Source organism: Mustela nivalis, assembly GCF_964662115.1.
Source record: "Mustela nivalis genome assembly, chromosome: 17".
Taxonomy (NCBI): domain Eukaryota; kingdom Metazoa; phylum Chordata; class Mammalia; order Carnivora; family Mustelidae; genus Mustela; species Mustela nivalis.
The window spans coordinates 42,300,385-42,322,532 of record NC_139036.1 but is presented as its reverse complement, the minus strand read 5'-3'; the positions used below and the strand labels follow the sequence as shown (position 1 = coordinate 42,322,532).

Genomic DNA, 22,148 nt, shown 5'->3' with positions numbered 1-22,148 from the left:
CTGTCCTGACAAACCTGGGACGAACCTGGGCTGGGCCTTGAGGACCCAAGCCTGCAGGCTTTCTCGAGATAAGGGGCCCGAGCCCTCGCTGTGCAGCTGGGCCTGGGATCACGTGCTAGTCAAGGGGGCAGTGGAAGCCCAGGGGGAGGCCGGCCAGTTGCCAGACCTGGCTCTGAGCTGTGTCGGGGCGGGGTGGGGTGGGGTGGGGCTCGGGCCTGGTGCAGGAAGGTGTTCTGACGACCCTCCTAACAACATGCACCTTGACCCCCAAGGTAAAGGTGGCCTCCAAGTCCTTGCTGACTTTCAGGGACCTGTCCCTCTTCCTCCATTCTTGGCCCTTTCCTCTCAGTCCGTCACTACTGTTGGAAACCCAGAGTGTCTATATGTGAGGGTGAGGGACCCCTCTGACCATTGGGGACCGCCTCTCCGCTTCCCTGCCTGTGGCCCTTGAGTATCTCGGCTCCCCGCCCAAGTCATCCTCTCCCTGTTGCCCTCCCCTCCTCGTTCTTCATTCCAGATGTTCTGCCCTTTCCTACTCTTTATTCCTAAACAGCTGGACTCAGGGGCTCAGGACCCCCCTCGGTCTGACCCTACTCCCTGCTGTGCTACTCGCTCTTCTGTTCTTCTGTTGCTTGTCAGCCCACACACTTGCTGGTGCAGGAGATAAAGGACCTGTGTGCTACCAGGCCTGCACTCTGGTATCTTTCTCTGGGAGCGTGTGTGTGTGTGTGTGTGTGTGTGTGCATTCGTGGGTGCGTGCTTGCGCATGCAGCTTTTCCTGGGGCAAAGCTGTGGCGAGACAATGGACTTTTGTTAAACACATGACCTAGTCCCATCAACAACCGTGTGGAGTGGAGTGGCAGGTGATCTGACAAATGGTGTTGGAGGATGAAACAGGCCCAAGCAGATTAAGTGACCCTCCCAAGGGTCTAAGAGCCAGCGGCGGAACTGGGATGTGAACCCAAGCCCTCAGGCGTCCTGAGCCCGTGCTCAGGCAGCCTCCCTTCCCTATTTTTCTACCCCAAGGATTCTGGCCTAGTCCCCTGGCTGTGAGGGGTAAGGCACGGGCAAGAGTCGCCCACTGTCTTAGGTGGAGGTCCCTCAGACTTGGAGTCAGACCTGCAACAGCATTTGAAAACATTAGTTTGTTTGGAAGCTGATCCAGGAAGCACTTCTGGCTGGGAGCGGGGGGCAGGGGTCGGGGGCAGATATTGAGAAGGAAGAAAGCTAAAGGACATGCGAGGCACTGAGGGTTAACCCTACTGGGGAATTCTGGAAACAAGTGTACCCTTTGCATCTCGGGTGTGGCCTGTGGACAGGTGTGATCGGCATCTCCTGGGAGCTTAACAGAAAGGCAGATTCTCAGGTCCCACCCCAGACCTATAGAGTCAGACTCTGCATGGTCACAAGGACGCTGGGGAATGCACGTGCATGGAAAATTTCGGGACCCACCGAGATGGAGGCCCTCTGGGTTATCCCGCCCAAGGGATGAGGAAGCTGGGCAAGCATCTCGCAGCTGACATTTGTTACTGGCAGCCTTGGGCCTTAACGTCACGCTCTGTGCCCCATGCGTGGGTAAGGAAAATGCTGCTGGCAGAAAATTTTTTTAAAGATTCATTTATTTTTGAGAGAGAGAGAGTGAGAACAGGGGGAGGGGCTGAGAGAGAGGGAAAGAGAGAGAAGCAGACTCCCTGCTGAGCGCAGAGGCCAATGGCAGCTGCATCCAAGAGTCAGATGCTTCACCGGCCGAGCCTCCCAGGCGCCCCAAGAATATTGATGCTTCTAGTGGACCATGGCCAGCACATGCAGGAATGGATACTTGTTTTTTTTTTTTTTTTTTAAAGATTTTACTTATTTATTTGACAGAGATCATAAGTAGGCAGAGAAGCAGGCAGAGAGAGAGAGAGAGGAGGAAGCAGGCTCCCTGCTGAGCAGAGAGCCCGACTCGGGGGCTCGACTGCAAGATCATGACCTGAGCCAAAGGCAGAGGCTTAACCCACTGAGCCTCCCAGGCGCCCCAGGAATGGATATTTTTAAATGATTACACTTTTTGTATGTATGTATGTTGCCTCCATGCCCAGCATGGAGCCCAATGTGGGGCTTGAACCCGTGACAATGAGATCAAGAGCCGTGTGCTCTACGGACTGAACCAGCCAGGCGAGGTGCCACCTTGCACTGTCTCTCTCTCTCTCTCTCTCTTTTTTTTTTTTTTTTTTAAAGATTTTATTTATTTATTTGACAGATCACAAGAAGGCAGAGAGGCAGGCAGAGAGAGAAGAGGAAGCAGGCTCCCTGCTGAGCAGAGCTCGATGCCCAGACCCTGAGATCATGACCTGAGCTGAAAGCAGAGGCTTTAACCCACTGAGCCACCCAGGCGCCCCTTGCAGTGTCTCTTTAACGTGGGTGGAAGCATGATGGCATTTGCATTCTCGGCTGTGGCAGCTCAGGCCCTGTGCGTGACAGCTTTGGAATGATCTGGGTGTGCCTCCTGCCCCGTGTGCACACATACCGATAAATGGCAACTTCTAAGCACTGATGCAGACTTGTAAACCAGTCTGCGGATCGTGGTTTTCCATTTGGGCAGCTGACATCAGCTTAGGCTCGTTTGCTCTTGACCTGTTCTCCTTGCCCAAGACCAGCAGGGCTCTTCTTGGCCACCTGTAGGTCTCCAGTTTAGGAGCCCCATAGTCTAAGCTGTTGCTGCAAATCCTATGGGTTAAGGCTGCCTGGTGAGTAGGTCCACCTTGCCTCTGATGGTTAAGTGGGTTAAGTGCTGCCACTTGGTCCCCTCTGCCCTAGAAATCCTGTCATCCCCACTGACACTAAGTAACCTGGGTCCATAGCAGCATCTCCTACGTCAGCCCCAGGCTGCAGAGGACAAGCTCCGCTGGGCTGCTCAACAATGCTTGCTTGTCCTCACCAACACGTTCCTTATGTCCTCCAGAAAAGGACTGGTTTTTGGATCCTTGCAGGGACCGGAGTCACATGGTGGATGCTCTTGTGTGACACGGCAATTCAGTTCAGGGTGCCTGCTCATCTTTTGGCTCCTTCCTCGGTCCTCTGCTGGGGCAGCTGGGGCACTTTACTTGCTCCAGACTTTCAGGGAGTCACGCCCATCAAGGCATGAAGACGGGCTCCGCATGTCCTTGCCAGGAGCTGAAAGCCTGACTCGTGGGAGACAGTCCTCCACTCCTGTATCAACAAACTCTCCCTACCCAGTCCCCAGCCCTCCTCCTTGGTCTGTCAGCCTCGAAAATCCCCTCCTGTGTGTGCTTCCTGGTTCCTTCTGTGCCATGTTTTCCAGCTTCTTCAGGACCTGTAGTATTGTGGGTGAATAATCCCGTTTCTGCCATGTTTGAGACTGTGCTTCTGCACAGCCTAAGACTTGACCCTAGTTTTTGGTGTGGAAGCTCTGAAGGGAGGCAGGGGCCGATTGTGAGAAACATCACTTCGCAAGACCTCTGCCTCAAGGAGGTCTGGGCATGGTCTCCAGGGACGGAAAAGCTGCTTTCCTCTGGCAAGGTGCAGACAATTCCTCCAGCCCAGAAGTTTCCTGGAAACCTGGGAGTTTGAAGTTCTTCAGGGCATTTTCTCAAATGTTCTGTGCATGGTTATCATGGTCCCATGCCTTTCATTCTAGGACTTTGATGGGGAGACTTGTTGGTGCTCCAATGTCTCCACTTTCTTTGTTATCTGACTTCTTACATTCAGATCTTGGGCTTGAGTTAATGGTTGGCTGACCGGAGCCCAACATTTTCTTCCTTCAGAAATCTCTGATCGTTAGCGGTAGCCATAATCATCATTGCTCTTCTGTCTTGAATGCTGAAGCAATCAGCTAAACAGGGCCCCTATACCCTGTCCCGATGCACCAACAATGAGAATCTTAGCAGTGGGGTTGCTACAGTATTCCAGAGGTGGTCGGCACCCTGCTTAATGCCAGCAATGGGTCTGGCTAGTGAAGGATCAAATTCCAGAATCCCAAGATGACAGTGTTGCTTTCTACAACCCTTCTAGGACCACCTGTTTTCAGAGGAGTCCCCTAGCCCAGAGGCAGACTTGGAAATAAGGATTTGAGTTCAAATAGTTTATTTGGAGTGTGGTGATCCCAAAGACCACCTTTGGGAGCGTGCGCATGCAGGACAGGGAAGGGAGGGTGGTCAACAAAGGGTGCCCTCGAGCAGCTTCTTGCTGTGGGTAAGTGGGGCTCAGTCCTGTGGGGGAATTCTGGGAGACAGAGCTGGATACACCTCAGAGTTACCCCGCCCAAGGGGTGAGGAAGCCGGGGTATTGATCCTCCCGCTCTCAACTGTCACCAATGCAGGGCTCCCTCGGGAGACAATCACTCCAGAGCATTTGCAGCCTGCTTTGCCTTCAGAAAGCCCTCAGGGGGAGCAGCGGCACCTGCTTGGGAAGGACGCTGCTGACAGGCAGAGAACTATGAGGGAATATGGGGGTAGCATTGACAGTGCCTCTGCCGGCCACTCATGCACCCATCTGATGAGTGTTTAAGGGATACCTCCTGTTTTTGGAACCAGGGATACAGTAGGGAAGAGGGATGTGTGGTCTCCACTCTTACAGACTTGCCCTGCTACCTGGGGAGGCAGACAATAAACTAGCTGACGAGACAATGACAGGGTGTGAAGTGTGCTCTGGAGAGCAATGTCAGGGACTGTGGGGCCGTTAGAGGACATTGGGCACTGGGTATGAGGCAGGAGGAGCAGAACAGATGGGTCTTTCAGGAGGAGATGTTTCAGCCAAGACCCCAGGGAGAAAAAGGGCAGCCAGGCATGTGGGTGCCTGGAAAAGCCTTTGGGACACAGGGAATGGTGAGGACAGATGTTCTGAGCAGGACCCAGCATGGCGCATTTGTGCTAGGAGAAAGGGAGAGAGAAGGAAGGAACAGGGCACCTGCTGTGAGGACAGCAGGCTGGCTTAGGGCTTTGGCAAGTTTAGGTCTTCTCCTAAGTGTGACAGGGAGCATTGGAGGGTTCAAGCCTGGAGTGGCACAATTTGATCTGTCTTTTAGAAAGCTGACTCTGGTTGCAACCCCACCACCATTTCCCACCTGCATGAGTAGGTTCAGGGTCAATGTTAAGGTCTGGGGATACCCAGAAGAACAGGTCATGGTCCCTGCCCCCAGGGGAGTGCTCAGTTTTTCCCGCTGCCTCCACCCTATCCCCACCAACTCCCCTCTCTTGCCCCACACTTGACACAATGTGATCCATTGGAAGCTAGTTTATTTTGAGTGGTTTTTCATGGGGCTGGGCTGGGCGATGTCTGGGCTTTGAAGCTCCGTTCTAGGGACGCTGGTCCCCTTCCTCAGCACTGCGGCGGCCGAAGTCCATCCATCCGTATGCTGCTTCTTCTTCCTCCACCCACGGTCCCTGCTTCTTGGACAGGTCTGAGGGTCAGAGTGGGGGGCGGGGGGGGAACGTGAGGCTATGGGAAGGACATCTAGCTGCTGGAAACCAAGGCCAGGGCCAGCCCTGGCTGGGCGAGGCAAGCAGGGATGGCTGTCACAGCTCCTACCTGCCACCAGCTGTGGGGGACCTTGGAGCCCCAGCTGCCTTCGCTGGTGAGGGGCAGCACCCAGCCGGTCCAGCCAGTGTGGCGCCAGGACTCTATTTGCCCCTGGACCTGAGGGTGCGTCCTGCTGCTGGGAGCCGGGCTTCCAAGCAGCTTCAGAGAAGGTGGCCAGAGCCAGCGCCAGGATCAGCACACACACACACAGTCGCTGCATCTTGTCTGCAAAGGATAGAGGGGTAGAGCTGCAAGATGGGGCCATCCAGGCACCCAGAGGCTCAGGCCTCGACCAGATGGACTCTAGATCCCTCCCTGCAGGCAGGTACCACGCTGTGTGGGGTTGTGGACTGTCCCTCAGCTCACTTCTCCAGTTCCTGCCAACTCCCCCAGCTCCCAAGCCTTGCCCCCTTTCTTCATTACCTACCTTCATTACAGCAGTGACTTCTCTCGGAGGAATTTACAACCTAGAACAATGGTTTCCAAACTTCTACAGAATTTGAGGCTATGTGAGCGGCTCTGTAGCTGTTTCCCTCTTGTAATTTCAAGTGAGCTTTTAAATAGTCATATCAAGGGCACATTGCAGACGACCTGGTATCTCAGTGGAGACCCCCAGTGTATTCAGTGTGGGGTCGGGTCTCACCGTTTCTGTGCCGCCCGTGGAGGGAAGCTTCTCCCACCATTTTTGCTTAACTGAGGACTATCCTGTGATTGTAATGAAGCAGTTAAAAATTAAGCTGTTACCGTTTGCTCCTGTGTATCAGGGTGACCTGAGTTTGGGGACACCATAACACAGAAATAAACTGATACTCAAATGAATCTAAAATTCAAATCTAAAATTCTATTCTCAGCATTTGTGTTCTTTCAGTCTCATTATTCTGATTGGCATTACCTTCTAGGAACACATTAATAGTAATAAAATAAGACTTTTATCTATTTTTCATAGTGGGGTTCTCTGTTAGATTTCCTTTGGAAGAGAAAGTGTTCTAGGTGTTAAAGGCGCGTGGGTGGCTCAGTGGGTTAAGACACTGACTTCAGCTCGGGTTATGATCTCAGGGTCCTGAGATTGAGCCCTGTGTCAGACTCTCTGCTCAGCAGGGAGCCTGTTTCCCCTCCCCCTCTGCCTGCTTCTTTGCCTTCTTGTGATCTCTCTCCATCTGTCAAATAAATAAAATCTTAAAAAAAAAAAAGATACAAGGTTAAAAAATCAGTAATCTAGAGCTACACTGGCCCATGCTGGCCACGTGTATTGTCCAATGTGGTAGCTAATAGGCAGATATAGCGCTTTACATTTAAATTAATTAAAATAAAAAATTCGTCCCCCAGGCTAGCCACCTTTTCGGTGCACTTGTGGCTGGTGGCTACCATATTGGGTGGTGCAGGTACAGACCCCATCATCATGGAAAGTTCTTTCAAACAGCCCTAGTCTAGGAAAGAGCTTGAGATGGGATCCAGAAGCCCTGGGCTCCAGTTCCAACCCTTCCCAATAATTTGTGTCACTTTGGGCAAGTCACATCTTCTCGGCCTCAGTTTTTTCACCCAAGAGACGGGAGAAGAGACTTTGCTTTTCTCACCTTGCAGGACTGGGATGAGCGTGGAGTAAGAGGATTGAAGTAGCAAGACAGCTCAAAGGAAAGGTATGGGAAGCCAGTGTGGGTTCTAGAGCTGAGATAAAGGAAGGGTGGCAGCCTTGGAGACACAGAGACATGAGCCTGGTACCTTGATGCAGGGAACTGTCCCATCAACCCTCTTCCCCGCCTCTCCACTCCCCTCCTGGGTGCTCTCACCTGCAGAGTTGGGAGGTGGGCGATGCTCTAGCCAGCCTGGTGCCTCTTCCTCTCTCTGCTCCTCCTGGTGCTCCTGCCCTGCCTTATAAAGCCCTCAAGGCCCCTCCCAAACCCCAGGAGGTCAGCCTCCACCACAGCAAGACAAAAGGGCGTGGGCTCAGGTCCCTCGCCTCTGCCCTGTCCTACCATTCATTCAGTCATCTACAGGGGGGAAGGGAGAGGAGTTGACCTTCCTGGCAGTGAGGGGCATGTGCGGGTGGGGGCCTGGCTTCAGCTGGGCATGAAGGCAGACAGGAGACAGGCTTCCTGGGGTCAGGAACAGTGCCCCCCCCTGCCCGGACCTTGGGGTGCATCAGCCCTCCAGCTACATCCCCCTTGGGGGGCTGGTGAGGTAGTTGCACCGAGTGACCTTGGTGAGGAAGCATCTTTCATCAGACACTGGTGTTTGAAGAGCAGGGAGCGTGTGGATGTCAAGTCCTGTATCGATCCCCTGTCCCCTCTGCCCGGCTCTACAAACAGGACGTGAGCTAGTTATCGGGGGCAATGGGCCGTAGGCTGATGGCCCTGCCTGCACCGCCTGGGCGGTAGCCCGGTTGCCTCCGTCACCTCCTTTGCCTGGAAAACCCCAAGTGTCCCCCGCCTTGTGCCCTCTGTGGCGGCTGGGTTCCTGGGTTCCGCTGGCAGCTCCACCTCAGCTCCGCCCGTACCACCAGCTTCTTGCAAACCCCCACCCAGGGCTGATTCTTGCAGCCTTCTGCAGCTGGAGGCTCCCTCCTTTTGTCTTCTAGGGAAGATGGCAATCTGTGTCATCACAAGAGCATTCACCACTTTCCAATATAAAAATACACCTTCAAGTGGTTAGCAAAGAGACTGAATGAAGGGTTTGCCCAAGATGTGCCAGAACACCAAAGAGTACGCTTGTTGACTGATTTGATAAATTGTCACCTCGACCTCTTTTGGACAGACGTAACGAGCTCTAGGCTGCTTTTGACTTTTCCGAGGTTGACGTTAGAGATTTTGCTTTTGTTCATGCGTCATCGGGGCCCCTTCTTGTCTGGGGGATTTCTGATGCCCCTTGGGTCCTGGATAAGGGGCAGTGGTACCCATGCTCAGCGACAGCCTTGCTGAGAATTAACAGGTGATGCCGCAGGCTGTGAGGTGTCCATGGCAACCAGCAGCCGAATGTTCTGGTGAATAACCCAGGGCCTGGCTTGGTGACTCGGCAGATGGAATTAAGCGAAAACGACAAATTCAGTGCAGGGATTGGTGATAAAGAATTGAATCCAGAGTCTTAGAGATGGAAGGGCCTTTGCGGGGGGCTTGGCAGCCGGTGGTGTGAGGAGCAGCTCTGTTCACGTGCTAGAGGAATAGAGATGTTCGTGTTACCATGGTGATGGGAAATAAGAAGCTCTCTGTGGAGCCTTAGTTGTACCAGAACCCAAGATTTCGCCTGTGGAGGGGGTTAGGCAGCCCTCCACCTGCCACCCCGGCTGTTTTTCGCAGGCTGGTCACACCAGGGCTGGTGAAAGCAGCAGACAGAAGCGGGTACCCACTCAGCAGGTGATGGTCCCCGCTGACTGCGGGCACTGGCGGGCGTGCAGGGAGGGCTCTGCTCAGAGCTGAGAGACAGCTCTCATCCGGAGGTGCTTCCAGTCACGAACCTCCATGTTCTGTTCTTAGGGAAACCTTGTTCAATGGGAAACAGAGGGGTTTCCAGGCCCTGCCCTTTTCCAGATGTTGAACTTTGAGCAGATCTCTCCTCCTCTCTGAGCTATTTTCTCCTTCAAGAAACAAGGAAAATAACTTGGGTTGGAGGAGGAGCATCTTGTGAAGGTGATGTACATAAAGCACCATGCACAGTGCCCAGAACATCTCAAGCACCTAATTTGTTTATGGGCCTCAGTTAGCCCCATCTGTGAAATGGCAATCATTCATTCCTACCTCATTGAGCTGATGTGAAGGGGAAATATAACAAGGTCTATGCACACACTTTGCACACATCAGAGAGCTTCTCCTTTCCCAAGATTTAGGAGGGTAGTTCCCTAAAAAGTATCGTCTGTAAATCTAAGTCTTTCCCTCCTGCTGGCCACGACTCAGAGGGACACTTGTCTTGAGTTGCCACTGAAGAGGGAGCAGTGATGGAGCCTGTGGAGGCTGGACATCTCAGAGGCCAGCACCGACTGGTGTACAGAGGATGTGGGAACCGGTGAGGCCAGGATAGACTCCTGGCTCCAGTATTTTGACTTGCTGGGTGACCAGAAAATCCAGTTTCTGAGTCTATAAATTGAAGACCAGATCCCAGACCCTGGGGTCAGTGCCCTCCCTCTCTCTGCGGCCCCTGCTCGTGTTTCCCCAATAGTGACAGTGCTGTGTGACAGGCTCTTTGCATGAATAAATGTGGTTGCTGTTTACCATTGCTCTTGGATGTAAGTACTAATGTGTCCCTATTCCACAGACGAAGAAACTGAGGCTCACATAGGAGAATAATCTCTATCCTGAGTTTACAGGACCAAGGAGACCTGCACCAGAAATCCTGGTTCTGGGATCTTTCTCCTCCCAGGAGAGGTGTGGTAGGCAGAATCATGGTGCCCCAAAGATGTCCATACCCCAGTTCCTGGGAACTGTGAATATATGAGGTTACACGGCAAAAGGGACTTTGTAGATGTAATTATAGACTTTAAAGTAGGGAGCTTGGGGTGCGTGGGTGGCTCAGTGGGTGAAAGCCTCTGCCTTCAGCTCAGGTCATGATCCCAGAGTCCTGGGATCGAGCCCCATATCGGGCTCTCTGCTCAGCGGGAAGCCTGCTTCCTCCTCTCTCTCTGCCTATCTCTCTGCCTACTTGTGATCTCTGTCAAATAAATAAATAAAAATCTTAAAAAATAAATAAAGTAGGGAACTTATCCTGGATTATCTGAGTGGACCCCATTTAACTAGATGAGCCCTTAAAACGTTCTTTGGCAGGACGCCTGGGTAGCTCAGTCTGTTGAGTGACAGGTCATGATCTCGGGGTCCTGGGATCGAGTCCCGAGTTGGGCTCCTTGTTTAGCAGGGACCCTGCTTCTCCCTCTGTCTCTCCCTCTGCTGTGTGCTTTCTCTATCTTTAACAACAACAATAAAAAATAAAAACCAAAAAAACCAAACCATGCCCTTTGGGTAAAAGTGGAAGTGATGTGGCTAAAGGATAAATCAGAGATTCGAAAACTGAGGAGGATTCCACCTGCCCTTGCTGGTTTGAAGATGGGAGAGGGAGGGCACCAGGCTGAGGAGAGCAGGTGGCCTTCAGGAGCTGAGAGAGGCCCCCAGCTGAGGCCCCAGAATGCAAAGAACTGAATTCAGCCAACAATTCGATGAGCCTGGTAGTGGGTTCACCCAGAGCCTTTAGAATGGAACATAGCCTTGGGGATGCCTTTGTTTTGCCCCAGGGACCCACACTGTACCTGGGACTCCTGACCCATGCGACGGTCAGAGAATGAGTTGGTGTTGTCTTAAACTTGTAAAGCTTGTGGTGATTTCTTATGGCTGGAAAATACCCAGGATTCTGGGCTCAGGGAGGTTTCCTTCAGTCAGAACTGGCCCTGTGTGAATTTGTGTGGGATTTTCCAAATATAGGTAAGGAGGGTGTTTGTCAAAGTACTGGGCTGTGGGGCACCTGGGTGGCTCAATGGGTTAAAGCCTCTGCCTTCGGCTCAGGTCATGATCCCGGGGTCCTGGGATCGAGCCCCGCATGGGGCTCTCTGCTCAGTGGGGAGCCTGCTTCCTCCTCTCTCTCTCTGCCTGCTTCTCTGCCTCCTTGTGACCTCTGTCTGTCAAATAAATAAATAAATATTAAAAAAAAAAAAGTACTGGGCTGTTCCCCCATTCCATTTTCCTTCCAGTTAGTGAGCACCTGCTGTAAGTCAGGGGTAGGCGAGGCCCTGGGGATAAGAGGTGACTATGACTGGCCCCTTCATGGCTTGGTGGCACTGAGATTCTGGGGGATAGGGGCACAAACAATAGACACAATAACAAGAGTGGGGAGGACGGTCCCTGGGGAGGGAGAACCCCCCGGGGGCAAGTCTGCTCTCGGGACCACACTCCCATCGGCCAGGACTGGTCCTGGTAAGCAGTGGTACTGGGGCTCCCACCTGTTGTACTGGGGAGCTGCAAACTGTGCGAGGCTGCCCGGGGCTCCTCATTGATTATTGATGGTGGACAAGGGAGAGGCTGAGGATGCCTCTGTGCCTCAGGCAGTGAGGCCTGGGGAGGGGCGAAGGTGCTGGGACAAACAGTGACACCTGGGAGGTGTTCATGGCAGCAGCAGGGGCGTCTGTGGTCCCTCCCCGGGAAGGGGGGCTGCGGAGGAGGAAGTGGGTTCACGACTTCTGGCTTTACCTGCTTTCCCAGGCTGGTAAGGGAACAGGACCAAGAGGACAGCCCACAGGCTGCTCTCAGGCAGAGCTGGAGAGGGTGCCCTGGGATGAGCTCAGGGGCCAGGTGACCTGCTCAGCTGGCTGGGAGGGAGAGCAGAGGGCACCCCACGTTCCAGCCTCGGTCTCCTCTCCCTGGTCCCCCTCTCTCCTTCTCATCTGATGCCCAGCTGTGCCTTTGGAGCGGTGGCTTTCAATCCACTCCTCATGTTAGGATCACCTGGGGGAGTCCTAAACCCACCCCTACACCCAGGGTGCTCATCAGAAGGTTTTTCAAATCAGAAGCAAGGGTGAGACCCAGGGGGTGGCTGGAGTCTGGGTGCGGAATTGGGGTTTGTGCACGTGGGAGGCCAGGACTAGGAGGCTTTGCCATTCTGGGCTGAACCCCAGCTTTGGCATTTCCTAGCTGTGATCTGAGGCAAGTCACAGATTTGGGACACACACCACCCCCCGACATTTACCTGGGAGGGCCATGGTGAGGGATAACAGAGACACCTGTAGCATTCACTTGGTCTCTGCCACATGGCAAGTTCTCTGTAAGGCTGTCATCATTGGTATTTTCAGTACCACAGCCTTACTTGCCCCTCCTCCGTGCTGCTGCATCCTGCTGACTTCCAGAATATTCTACCCTGCTTTCTTTGATTATTTTCTTCTCTACTCTTTCCTGTAATAGTCCCTAGAGCCTTCCCTCACAGAGCCCATCAGAAGCATAGTGGGGGCTTGAACCTAGACAGATGGATTCTGTAAGCGTTAAGAAAATCCTTTCCGGCGGCGCCTGGGTGGCTCAGTGGGTTAAAGCCTTTGCCTTGGGCTCAGATCATGATCCCTGCATCCTGGGATCGAGCCCGGCTTCCGGCTTCCGGCTCTCTGCTCAGCAGGAAGCCTGCTTCCCTTCCTCTCTTTCTCTGCTTGCCTCTCTGCCTACTTCTGATCTCTGTCAAATAAACAAATAAAATCTTAAAAAAAAAAAAAAAAAAAAAGCCTTTCCTTGCTGCTATCCCGCGTTCTCTACAGTGAGCCTTCTCTTCCCTGTACTCTGTAATCTGTGGAGCCAGTGAGTGGGGTTGGATGGAGGGGCAGATTTGGGCCAGGGAAATGAGGGAGGTTTTGGTAGCTGATTTCACCTGTAATCTTACTTTTTTTTTTTCTTTTAAGATTTTATTTATTTGTCAGAGAGAGAGACACACACACAGTGAGAGAGGGAGCACAAACAGGGGGAGTGGGAGAGGGAGAAGCAGGCTTCCTGCTGAGCAGGGAGCCCGATGCGGGGCTCGATCCCAGATCTGCTGCTTCTTCTCCTTCGGCCCCTTCCCACCTCACTCATGCTCTCTCTGTCACAAATAAATAAAAAAATCATTAAAAGATACATATATAAACTCTATTTATTGAGATATAGTGCACATATCACACAATTCACTTTTTTTTAACACCATTCACTCTTTATTTTTTCCATCCCCCCCCTTTTTTTTTTTAGAAAATTTTAAAAAGATTTTATTTATTTATTTGACAGAGATCACAAGTTGGCAGAGAGGCAGGCAGAGAGAGAGAGAAGAGGAAGCAGGCTTCCTGCTGAGCAGAGAGCCCGATGCGGGGCTCGATCCCAGGACCCTGGGACCATGACCCGAGCAGAAGGCAGAGGCTTTAACCCACTGAGCCACCCAGGTGCCCCTATTACTGTCTTTTTTTAACCAGTTTGCAGACCACAATATGAGGCCTGCTAATTTTATGGTTCAAACCCGTGCTTCTCAAGCTTTGCTAAGTGCCAATTGTTAAAATGAAGATGGCTTCAGGGAGTCTGGGGTCGGGCTTGAAATTCTGTCCGTCCTGTTTCGGGCTCCCTGCTTAGGGGGGAGCCTGCTTCTCCCTCTACCTGCCGCTCCTCCTGCTTGTGCTCTCCCTCCGTCCCTCTCTCTCTCTAACAAAGAAATAAAGAAAATCTTTAAAAAAAAAAAAAAGTGTCTGTAGTTCTGTCTCGAAGGTGGACCACGAAACCTAGGTAGGTCACAGCTCTCTGCATTGACTTCATTCTTGTTTTCTCCTGCTGCACAGAAATGGACAATCAATGACTTGACACACAGGGAATGACAGTAGCGTTTATGCCCCGCATTAACATTTCCAACCTCTGTGCTCCCTGTGCTTCCTGTTTTTAGCCGATTGTTCATTCTAGGTATAAATGGACCATCAAGTACTAAGATTAAAGACAATTTAAACTGGGCGACGGCCCGGGCTGCTGAGGCGGGGTGGTGGCTGACGGCTGTGGCTTGCGCGGTCTGTGTACCTTCTGGCCGGCACACAGTCGGTTTGGGAGCTGTTTAGAAATATCTTTAAATAGTTATTCATTTTCAAAGTCAATATTGGAATAGGCACGTTTCTGCTTGGAGTGCTGTGCTTGAGAAAACTTTGTTAATCCTGGGGCTGTGTGAGACTGGGGAGGAAACCACAGACCCGTGAGTCTTAGCTGGTTTGGGTAACGGGCTCTTTTAAGAATCTGATAAAAGCCGTGGACAGTTCTTCTTAAATATTTTTTTTTTTAAAGATTTTATTTATTTATCAGAAAGAGAGAGGGGGAGAGAGCGAACACAGGCAGACAGAATGGCAGGCAGAGGCAGAGGGAGAAGCAGGCTCCCTGCTGAGCAAGGAGCCCGATGTGGGACTCGATCCCAGGACGCTGGGATCATGACCTGAGCCGAAGGCAGCTGCTTAACCAACTGAGCCACCCAGGCGTCCCTTAAATATTTTTTATTTGACAGAGAGAGAGGGATCACAAGTAGGCAGAGGGGCAGACAGAGAGAGAGAGAGGGGAAAACAGGTTTCCCGCTGAGCAGAGAGCCTGATGTGGGGCTTGATCCCAGGACCCTGAGATCTTGACCTGAGCTGAAGGCAGAGGCTTAACCCACTGAGCCACCCAGGCGCCCCATGCCGTGGACAGTCTTACCAGAACATGCCCACATGTACCTCACACACAAAACATCAGGGATTGGTTTCTCAGGTGCTGGTAACCAAGTTCTGACTCTTGGCCACCCCCTTCTCAAACCATCTTAAATACAATACTTCTGATTGCTTTCCCTGAAGCTTAGCTCTGGTAATGCTCTCTCCCGCTCATGTTTCCTCAATAGCTCCCATTAGCCAAGCAGTGTTTCCCAAGTGTGGTTTGTGGCCCTCCCACATGAACTGGCCGATGCTGGTTAAAATGGCAGGTTCCTGAGCCCCACATCAGAACCTCTGGATCAGGGTCTCTGGCTCTAGAAGGAGGGGCATTTCCTGGAACATTGTGGGCCAGGCATTCTGACCTCAGAGGCTCTGTTGTACCTCATACCAAGTGAATAAAATGCAGCCACAGGCCAAATAGACATTTTCTGTAGTATTTTTGGAAAGATGTATAAATTTTATAAATCTGAGTTTTTTTTTTAAGACTTTATTTATTTATTTGACAGACAGAGATCACAAGTAGACAGGGAGGCAGGCGGGGGGGGGGGCAGGGGGAAGCAGGCTTCCTGCTGAGCAGGGATCATGACCTGAGCCAAAGGCAGAGGCTTAACCCACTGAGCCACCCAGGCGTCCCATAAATCTGAGTTTTGTTAAAAATAATATTATTCTTGAGGCGTCTGGGTGCCTCGGTCTGTTAAGCGTCTGCCTTCAGCTCAGGTCTTAATCCCAGGGTCCTGGGATTGAGCCCCGCATCAGGCTCCCTGCTCAGTCGGGAGCCTGCTTCTCCCTCTGCCACTCCCCCTGCTTGTGCTCTCTCTGTCAAATAAAATCTAAAAAAAAAAAAAAAAAAAAAAATATATATATATATATATATATATATATATATATATATATATATATTCTTAGGGCATCTAAGTGTCTGACTCTTGATCTCAGCTGAGACCTTGACCTCAAGGTTTGAGTTCAAGCCCTACTTAAAAAAACTGTTCTTTCTCTAGAAATTTTTATTACATTTACATATAGTTATACAAGAATTATATATCAGTGACAGCCAGTGCTACCTCTTGTAGTGTTAAACACTTGCTCATTCTGAGTCTTACAGTTTTTTGGTCAAATTTTGGAGATGATCAGTTTCTTCCAGTGCCTAGACGTTACTGTAGGCCCTTGAAAAGCAGGTGGGATTATTCAGCTCACACCCAATGGAGCCCTATCCTGGGTGGGGCCTAGAATCTAAAAAATTTTTTAAAGATTTTATTAGAGAGAGAGAGAGCACAAGTAAGCAGAGAAGCAGGCAGAGGGAGAGGGAGAAGCAGGCTCTCCACTGAGCAGAGAGCTTGATGCGGGGCTCAATCCCAGGACCCCAGGACCATGACCTGAGCTGAAGGCAGCTGCTTAACCCACTGAGCCACCCAGGCACCCCTAGAATCTGAATTTTTTAACATGCTTCCCAAGAACTGTGTATTATGAATATTTGAATTAGGAGGATTTAAGAGAGTCCAAGTGAAGAAACGGCCAAAGCCTCACACTATTTGCTAACTCTGAAATAAATGTGTACCTCCTGAAAAGTTAAATAGTCCGGGAGCTCTTCCATTTCAAAGCCTTATGGACAGTCAACTGTGTTTTGACACTCTTGCCACCCGGGGGCAGCACTCAGGCTGGTAAACAAGGAAGCCGGGCAATTCCAGAGCTGGTTGACCGGTTGTTTAGTTCCCAAATATATCGTGTTTCTTTGTCCTATTTATAGGTAAACTTTGAATAGGTTTTAAAGTAGTTTTTGTGGATTCCTGTGCAGTTGTAGCTGACCAGTACTCATCTCGTCAGGAAATGGGAGAGGGAAGGGGAGAGAGGCGACCAGAGGGAGCGAGGAGGCGGAGAGGAGACGGGCGGGAGAGAGGAGCCAATAGCCCAGAGCTGGGACACACTCCTCATCGTGTTCTGCTCTTGGCTGTGACTCTTTTAACACAGACTAACCTCTGAATGTTTTCAGCTTTGGCTCAGCCCACCGCGACCTCACATCAACCTTCCAGCCTTCCTTCCTCTCTGCTCCCTTCTCATCGCCTACATGCTGGCTCATTGCATCACTTCTCTGAATCTGTTTTTCCATGGGGCTGAGTCCCTACTGTTAAATAAAGAGGCCAGTGTAGCTATAGGCGCTTAGCACAGCCCTGGCATATAGTGAGAGACAATACTACATTATTTCTGCTCTGTACAAGGTCTTTGTTCCAGCCAAATGGTCCTACCTTAGGGCCCTGAGACACTAGGTGTTCTCACCTCTGGGTCTTGATTCTGACCAGAACACCCTGACTTAAGATGACACCAATTTTTAAAAAAAATATTTTATTTATTTATTTGAGAGAGAGAGAACTCACAAGCAGGCATAGAGGCAGGTGGCGGGGGTGGGGGGTGGGTGGGTGGGAGTGGAAGCAGGCTCCCTGCAGAGAAAAGAGCCCGATGCAGGGCTTGCTCCCAGGACCCTGAGATATGACCTGAGCTGAAGGCAGAGGCTTAACCCACTGAACCATCCAGGCACCCCAAGATGACACCAATTTTAATGAAGCCTTTCCTGGCCCCCCCCCCCAAGTATGGACCGGGTGGGGAAGATTTCCCAGTCCCAAACACCTGCAGCTCTTTGGACAGGCCAGTGGCAGTACTGGTTCCTTTCTGCCTCATGTTCAAGGAGTGTGCTGGTCCTCCACGCTATTGGGCCATCTGCTTCCCTAACACAGGGTGTCCTCCTGACTACTTTGAGTGGATCCCATGACTCCCCACGCTGTATGCTGCATACAACAGACTCTGTAATATGAGCTATTTAGTTTTAATTTTTAAAGATTTTATTTATTTATTTATTTATTTGACAGACATGGATCACAAGTAGGCAGAGAGAGGGAGGGGGAAAAGCAGGCTCCCTGCTGAGCAGAGCCAGATGTGGGGCTCTATCCCAGGACACTGGGATCATGACCTGAGCTGCCGAAGGCAGAGGCTTTAACCCACTGAGCCACCCAGGTGCCCCTGTAGTATGAGCTATTTAAATTGTTAATGTATAAGCTACACATTAACAAAGCACAGTTGTGCCCATTTGATGGGGGAAATTCGCAGGGCTACTCAGTGGTAGAGTTTCATCTAGAACCCAGGATCTCTGGCTTCTGCCCTTCCCAAATGGGCACAACTGTGCTTTGTATTAGGCCGGAGATACTGAATTAGGGTGTTCCCCAAACTGCCACGCTTACAGGCAGTTGTTGTTGTTGTTTTAAACGATTTATTTATTTATTTGACAGAGATCACAAGTAGGCTGAGAGGCAGGCAGAGAGAAAGAGGAAGCAGGCTCCCTGCTGAGCAGATAGCCCGATGTGGGGCTCTATCCCAGCACTTTGGGATCATGACCAGAGCCTAAGGCAGAGGCTTTAACCCACTGAGCCACCCTGTGCCCCCAGGCATTTGTTTTGATTGGTTCTAGATGGTTGATTTGATACCGATGCTGCTAGCTTAACTCCATCTCATTTCTTTCTAGAAAACTGAAGTCTTTAAAAGGTCAAAGTTTTCTCAATAGCCTAGCACAGGACCTACTGTTATTAACCTACTTGATTCTGTTTTATTTTCTGATTGTGGGCTTCTGTGGGTTTGGCCTCCAAGGTTCCTATTAGAAGTTTCTAAGAGCCCTTCTGCTTTACAGTCAAATCTTAGATTTACAACAATCACCCAAACATTCTAACAATGCCCTCACGTCTGGTAGCAATTGGTTAAGTTCCTGTTTGCTAAACAGAGGTTTTACAGGACCTTAAATGAGACCAGTTTATCTCCCAGATTACAATCCTCTACTCTCATGGCAGTGGCCGCCATCTCAGCCTCCAATCTCATCTCCCCTTCTAGGTTGGCCTCTGTTCAGTCTTGTTCACAAGGCTGCCGGCTGACCATCTACAAGAGGGGAACAAGTGTGGATTCTTCAGGACTCCTCTCTGCAGTTTGCAGCCTTTATTTATGACCTGAAATTGGTACCAACTCATGATCCACATGCTGGGAGAATTTTAGCAGAATTAATGGCACCAGGAACAAACTTCCACATACTCATTGCCCTTTCAAGGGATGGCCTCCAGACTGTACTTCAACTTCTCAGAATACTTCTAATCATTGAATGGGCACATGATAAATCTATTCCCTAGAGAAGGCCTTTTTTGTACCTCATATGGGTGTGAGGATTCAATGAAGTCCTACACTACTGTCTTTGTTACAGCCTTCAAGCTGAGGTCCTATCACTGAGCAGACTCCAAACTGCTCCACAGCACAAGTTCCTCCATAGCCACTGGGAGGGGACAGCCGTTACCACATCTGACCACCATGCCTGCAACACAGCTGACCTGTGGGGAACTTGGGAAAGAAAAAGCTCACTGAAGGTTTTCTTGGCCAAGAGGTTGAGGTCCCAGTTGAGCTAAGGGCATAGACTACCCCTCACTGCCCATTTCTGTGGTTCCTTCACACATATGAGACTGATTGAGAAAATACAATCTTCAAGTCAGGTGTTTCTGAAAACAAGTTTTATTTAAATAAGGGTTTAAATACATTACATAACATTAAAACTGAAGGAAGAAATAAACCAAAAACCAGTCTGTTACTTCACATGGCATTGGGCAGCTGTCGCTAGTAAGTTGCAAGCTCTACAGCTAGCTACGTGACTGACACATCAATTTGAAGTTTGTTCCCTTGTCAAAAGTTTAACTCAGATAGAAGGTTGGCCTCACATTCTGGTGTTTGGACATCCATTAGCTAGGATATGTCTGGTCAAAAAGACCTGGTGGCAAGTCAGATGTCCTAGGACGCTTCACTAGAGGGAAGGTGGCTGCCCTAAGCTCTGCCCACCTGGTCAGGTTGGAGACACCAGGGATCGAGCTTTGACTACCGGTGACTCCCTGTAGCAGCACAGCTGCGGTTGCCGTCTTACCCCATCCTGTCCTCTCAGCTTCACCGTGGACTGTTCAGGTAGTGACATTCTCTTAGAGCAGGGAACTCTGAAGAGGGAGAGCCGAGGAGCTTCCGGCCAGACATAGCCGTCTGTGATCTTGGGGCTCTGTGCTGGACCGAAACCTCACGTTACTGCTTGGTTTCAGGCCAGACACTGCCAGGCGCCTACTGCTTGACCTCTGTTTAAATGAGGGACTTCAAGACTAGACAGCATGGCTCTTTTCAGTTTATTGCATGAAGGAGTTACACTAGTCCAAGTTAAAAGCAGACCCCAAATGGTTACATTATACAAGCTGTGAGGTTTTTAAACTTGTGACAAGGGACAGAAGGGAAATTCTACTCATTGCAAGGAAATCCTCACTTAAGCTTCAGTGAGCCAAAAGCACTTAAAACCCATGAACCTTCAGCTGGTCGTCCTTAGCCAGTCCAATCTGCAAAGAAAAGAAAACAAGGTTATAAGAGGAGATATGAAAAGAATTCAAGTGTCTACTTCTGATGGCAACAACTTTGTTTGCTTGCTTCTACACTGGGCAAAAGTCCCAGACCCAAGGCACACACTTTGAGCACCAGGGGCACAATGGTTTGTTAACTCAGAGTATGCAGTTAGAAACCAATGATGTAACAGGATTTTAGCACTTAGGAACAGTCAGCCAGACATCCTGTTTTATTATCTGTGTGCAATTTAAAATGGCATCTTTAAAGTAGATCCATATACATGGCAACTGTCTGGCTAAGTTGGTAGGGCACGCAACTCTTAACCTTGGGGATCTGAGTTTAGACCCCAGGTTGGGTCCAAGTAGAGATTACTAAAAAAAAAAAAAAAAAAAAAAAATGTAGGGGGAAAAAAAAAGATCCACGCAAACAGTGATATAAGTCAGACAAGTCTACCGGTGTATATATTTCACAACTCAACCACTGTTTTGCTTAGCGCTACAGAACAAACTTCTGTGTCCCCAGGAGAGCTTGAACAGAGGACAGAGATCTGACAGTGGCACAAACGGATTCTGAAGAACTGATTGAACTCACCTCCACCAGGAACTGGCATATGTTCTTGCGTTGGTCACCCTGTAGCTGAATTACTTCTCCATATTCTGGATGCTCAATTACAGTACCATTGCAGGCAAATTTCTGCAAGCAGCGATGAAGTAAAACAAATTAGACCAAGCCAACAGGCTGAGGGCACTTAACAATCCCTAATGAGAAGCAATCCAAGTCAGCACCCCCAACCTGAGCAAGTTAAATATGATTTTCCTACAATCTCATTTAAAACCTACCTTCTTAAACGCCTTCACTAGTTTCTTTTTATCGTAATCATCAGCGATCCCTTGGACAGTAGTAAGGGTCTTCCTGCCGTTTCTCTGTTGAATTCTTATATGGATATAATCCTCAGTGCCAGCAGGAAGCAGATCATCACCCTTACTTGCATCAGCAAAGGGGTCTGGGAAGAAAGATCAAGCTCATTTAGAGCTGTTGGGGCTCGGACGCCACTGCCACCCTTCCAAAACATCTTTTTTGCGCGCGTACAAACTAATACTGAAATCGCCAGGGCTTAGGTCACGTCAGATCTGTCCTTGCTGGCTGTCCGCGAACGGGTCAGTCCTGGGCGGCCGGCTTTCCCAGAGCCAGGGAGAGCCTGGGCCTCCTGCCCCAGGCCCGCCCCCAGAGGATGATCACGTGCCGGGGGAGCCTGGGCCGGCAGGCAGCGCCCCACCCGGCTGATGCAACAGGCCGGAACCCGAGCTCCAAGGCGGGGCCAAGCTTCCCGCCCCATTGGCGCGAGCGTTTGTCACTTAGGGCTGGCGCCGCCTCTCACTCCCAGCTCCGTGACAACGGCGGTGACGTAACGGACGTGACGCAGGGGTGGCGGGAGGGGGCGGGTGTGGCCCAAGGCGGCCCGGGAGCCATTAGTAAATGCGCCACCCGAGACGCCGGGCCCGCCCAAGGGCTGCCTCCCAGCCCGCTCCTTCCGGTCGCGCTTTAAGGGCCGACCCCAGGGCCCAATTCGGGGCCCCGCTTCCTGCGAGTCCACACACCTTCTATCAGCCTGCGTTTATGAAAGCCCGGAGCATCCGGCAGGTGTCCGAGCCCGGACACTTCGCCGCCCCACCCAGGCCTCACCCCTTGGATCTCTCCGCAGCTTACCGAAAGAGTGGAGGTTCTGGATAGCGGACATACGATACGATTCCTTTTCCTCGGTGGAAACGGCCTGCGGAAGGCGGCGGCGGCGGGAGAAGGCGGGCGGGGGGGACGGAGCGTCGGGAAGCGAGGGGGCTCAAGGGGGAGGCTGCTGAGTCCTCGGCGGCGGCTCAGTGACTGGGGCGGAGGGGCGGCGCCTGTATTCACTTATATAGCCGCCCCTGTGACGCCAGCGCGCTGCCCTCACGTCCCGGCCCCACCCACGGCGTCGTGGCCTCCGCGCCCTGGCGCCGCCGCTTCCGATTGGTTCGGGGGCGGGGACGCGGGACGGCGCTTGCGCAGGAACTCTTGCGCTGCAGGAGGGCGTCCTCTCGATTCCCCGAGAGGTGGAAGGGGGAGGGAAAGGTTGGTCCGTCTA

General features: G+C 51.2%; 2 protein-coding genes and 1 long non-coding RNA gene across 3 annotated transcripts; 1 reads left to right on the top strand and 2 right to left on the bottom strand.

The window, feature by feature from the left end:
• Positions 1 to 5,086: 5,086 nt before the first annotated feature.
• On the bottom strand, positions 5,087 to 7,341 carry GAST (gastrin). Its single transcript, XM_082708541.1, has 3 exons — positions 7,308 to 7,341; positions 5,530 to 5,745; positions 5,087 to 5,401 (listed from the first exon to the last, which is right to left on the bottom strand). Exons 2-3 carry the CDS (start codon positions 5,738 to 5,740, stop codon positions 5,298 to 5,300), a joined length of 315 nt encoding a protein of 104 aa, XP_082564667.1. The 5' UTR covers positions 5,741 to 5,745; positions 7,308 to 7,341; the 3' UTR covers positions 5,087 to 5,297.
• Positions 7,342 to 17,470: 10,129 nt separating this feature from the next.
• LOC309851213 lies at positions 17,471 to 20,731 on the top strand. Its single transcript, XR_014304674.1, has 3 exons — positions 17,471 to 17,709; positions 17,875 to 20,366; positions 20,446 to 20,731. It is a non-coding gene; the product is annotated as an uncharacterized lncRNA (long non-coding RNA).
• Positions 19,807 to 21,947, bottom strand: EIF1 (eukaryotic translation initiation factor 1). Its single transcript, XM_082706079.1, has 4 exons — positions 21,737 to 21,947; positions 20,869 to 21,032; positions 20,621 to 20,722; positions 19,807 to 20,025 (listed from the first exon to the last, which is right to left on the bottom strand). The coding sequence occupies exons 1-4, from the start codon at positions 21,765 to 21,767 to the stop codon at positions 19,981 to 19,983; spliced, it is 342 nt and encodes a 113-aa protein (XP_082562205.1). The 5' UTR covers positions 21,768 to 21,947; the 3' UTR covers positions 19,807 to 19,980.
• Positions 21,948 to 22,148: the final 201 nt, after the last annotated feature.